Source organism: Engraulis encrasicolus, unplaced genomic scaffold (genome assembly GCF_034702125.1).
Source record: "Engraulis encrasicolus isolate BLACKSEA-1 unplaced genomic scaffold, IST_EnEncr_1.0 scaffold_39_np1212, whole genome shotgun sequence".
Classification (NCBI taxonomy): Eukaryota; Metazoa; Chordata; class Actinopteri; order Clupeiformes; family Engraulidae; genus Engraulis; species Engraulis encrasicolus.
Window position 1 is genome coordinate 292,501 of NW_026945698.1, and position 2,500 is coordinate 295,000.

At 40.6% G+C, this 2,500-nt stretch overlaps 1 protein-coding gene across 1 annotated transcript in view; it reads left to right on the forward strand.

Moving 5' to 3' along the window:
- The window catches only part of LOC134443932 (rab GTPase-activating protein 1), a 140,038-nt gene that overhangs the window by 61,024 nt on the left and 76,514 nt on the right, over window positions 1–2,500 (forward strand). The window contains exon 14 of the mRNA XM_063193446.1: window positions 2,394–2,500. This exon is cut by the window's right edge and continues 56 nt beyond it. Coding sequence (XP_063049516.1) covers window positions 2,394–2,500 — 107 coding nt within the window. The remainder of the gene's footprint in view (window positions 1–2,393) is intronic.

Consider the following 2,500-nt stretch of genomic DNA (forward strand, 5'->3'; position numbering starts at 1 on the left):
TATGGGAAAACATTTTCTTCCGTTTCTTCAGACATTAGTAATGTCACTCACTATCCACATCCAAAATGTGTCGCTAATTATATTATTATAATTAAAAATAGGTATAAATAAGGAGATACAACAAATCAATGTTATATCAAACCCCACTACAACTGAAAACACAACTATTAGCAGAAATCTGGCGGCAGTAAGCAGATTTTTTGTATGAGGGAACTTTGGCAATAAACAGAGATTTTGATAGAAAGGATCTAAACCGTCTTTGCAGTAAACTGGATGACGTAGGCCTACCCCAGACTACGGTGTGCTTTAGGGGACAAACATAAGAGGTTGCCGCTTCAGACTAAAGCAAGTTGATAATTAGGCCTATTGCTATTGTGCCCATTGCCCAATTAACATATAAAGGCTCAAAACTATTTTTAAACATATTTATTTTAGTTAATTAATTTGGTTAATGTGTTAAATACGTTATACAACTCAATAGCTCGTATTTCACCATATTTTCAAGCTTTTTTTTTTTTTTTTTGGGGAAAACTTACGCCCAAGGGGGCGTGGGACGTGGCGTGAGGGGGCGTCGCCCCCAAACGCCCCCTCGTGGCACCAGCCCTGTTTCGATGGTGTCAAATCTACCGATCATTTTTCACAGATGGTTTTAAAATAAATGACACTTGGGTTAAGGTGGCCAATACACTCGCCTCCAAAAGAGTTGTCGCCTATCCATCTGTTTGGAATAACAGCTAATAACCTGACTTTAAATTAATCATTTGGCTTCAGAAGTCACTCATATGAAAGATACATCCCTCCCGAATTAAAATGTATGTACAAAAATAAATTTCATGCACCAAAGAAAGATTGACCCTTTAATGAATACAGACAGGGCAGATTTTGACAAGACAAAAGTTTTGTCGCCTATCGAACATAATGTGAAAATGAGCAGATACGTCACTTCAAAACACTTCAAATACGCAGATTGGGTGTCATACTTAATCACTGAATCACTCTCACCTCTCCAGAAAATCGACTTTGGCCTTAGGTGTATGTTTCGGGTCATTGTAATCATGGAAAGCAACACAATGAAAATCAATGGAGTTCAATGAGAGATGGTGACATATTCGCTATTCGTAGAGCAATGCATGTTTAACTTCATGATTTAATCAATGACAAAAGCCCTCAAACACCTGCGGCATGCATGCAGCTCCTCATAAGAGCTGTATCTGTACCATGTTTCACTTTATGCACCATTTCTCTTTTTTCATATTCTTCATCTCCAACACCATATAGTTTTGATGCTATCAGTTCTAAAATGGTTGATCTTGGGATCTTGACTTTAGAGTATGAGTCCCATTAGCCTTCATTTTTGTCAGAATTAGGCCTGACATGCTCTTGGCTGGCTTTTTTGAGACAGGACAGTGGGAGAGACTTCTTTGGTGTTAAAGGTGAAGAATTTGGAAAAAATACATGGTGCCTAAAGTCAAACATGGGAGGGATACAGCTCTTATGTGGAGCTGCATGCATGCTGATGGTGTGTGAGGGCTTTTATCATTGATTACATCATGAAGTTAAAAATGTATTGCTCTACGAATAGCAAATATGTCACCATCTCTCATTGAACTCCATTGATTTTCATTGTGTTGCTTTCCATTATTACAATGACCCTAAACATACACCTAAGGCCAAAGTTGATTTTCTGGAGAGGTGTGAGTGAACCAGTGATTAAGTATGACACCCGATCTGCGTATTTGAAGTGTTTTGAAGTGACTTATCTGCTCATTTTCACATTATGTTCGATAGGCGACAAAACTTTTGTCTTGTCAAAATCTGCCCTGTCTGTGTTCATTAAAGGGTCAATCTTTCTTTGGTGCATGAAATTTATTTTTGTACATACATTTTTATTCGAGAGGGTTGTAGCTTTCATATGAGTGACTTCTGAAGCCAAGTGATTAATTGAAAGTCAGGTTATTAGCTGTTATTCCAAACGGATGGGTAGGCGACAACTCTTTTGGAGGCGAGTGTATATTCGCTCCTGTTTCATCATTTTTAATTGTACATAAAGTGTTTGTGGTTGAAGAGAGACGGTTGTTTGACCACGGCATTTGCTAAGCTAAGCTAATTTGAGCTTCGAGCGGGCGGGTTGAGAGCGTGTGGAAAATACGTACATGTATCACAGCTGTAAGGTGGACACTCTGTACGAGGTGGAGAGCGATGCTGACTCTGTGTGTGTGTGTGTGTGTGTGTGTGTGTGTGTGTGTGTGTGTGTGTGTGTGTGTGTGTGTGTGTGTGTGTGTGTGTGTGTGTGTGTGTGTCCTTGTGTGTGTGTGTGTGTGTGTGTGTGTGTGTGTGTGTGTGTGTGTGTGTGTGTGTGTGTGTGTGTGTGTGTGTGTGTGTGTGTCCTCCAGTTGGAGAGCGGTGCGGATCGCAAGGTGCAGGTAGACTCGCTGTACGAGGTGGTGAGTCTGGAGAGCGAGAGCGAGAGGGAACGACGGAAGACGACGGCCCCAAACCT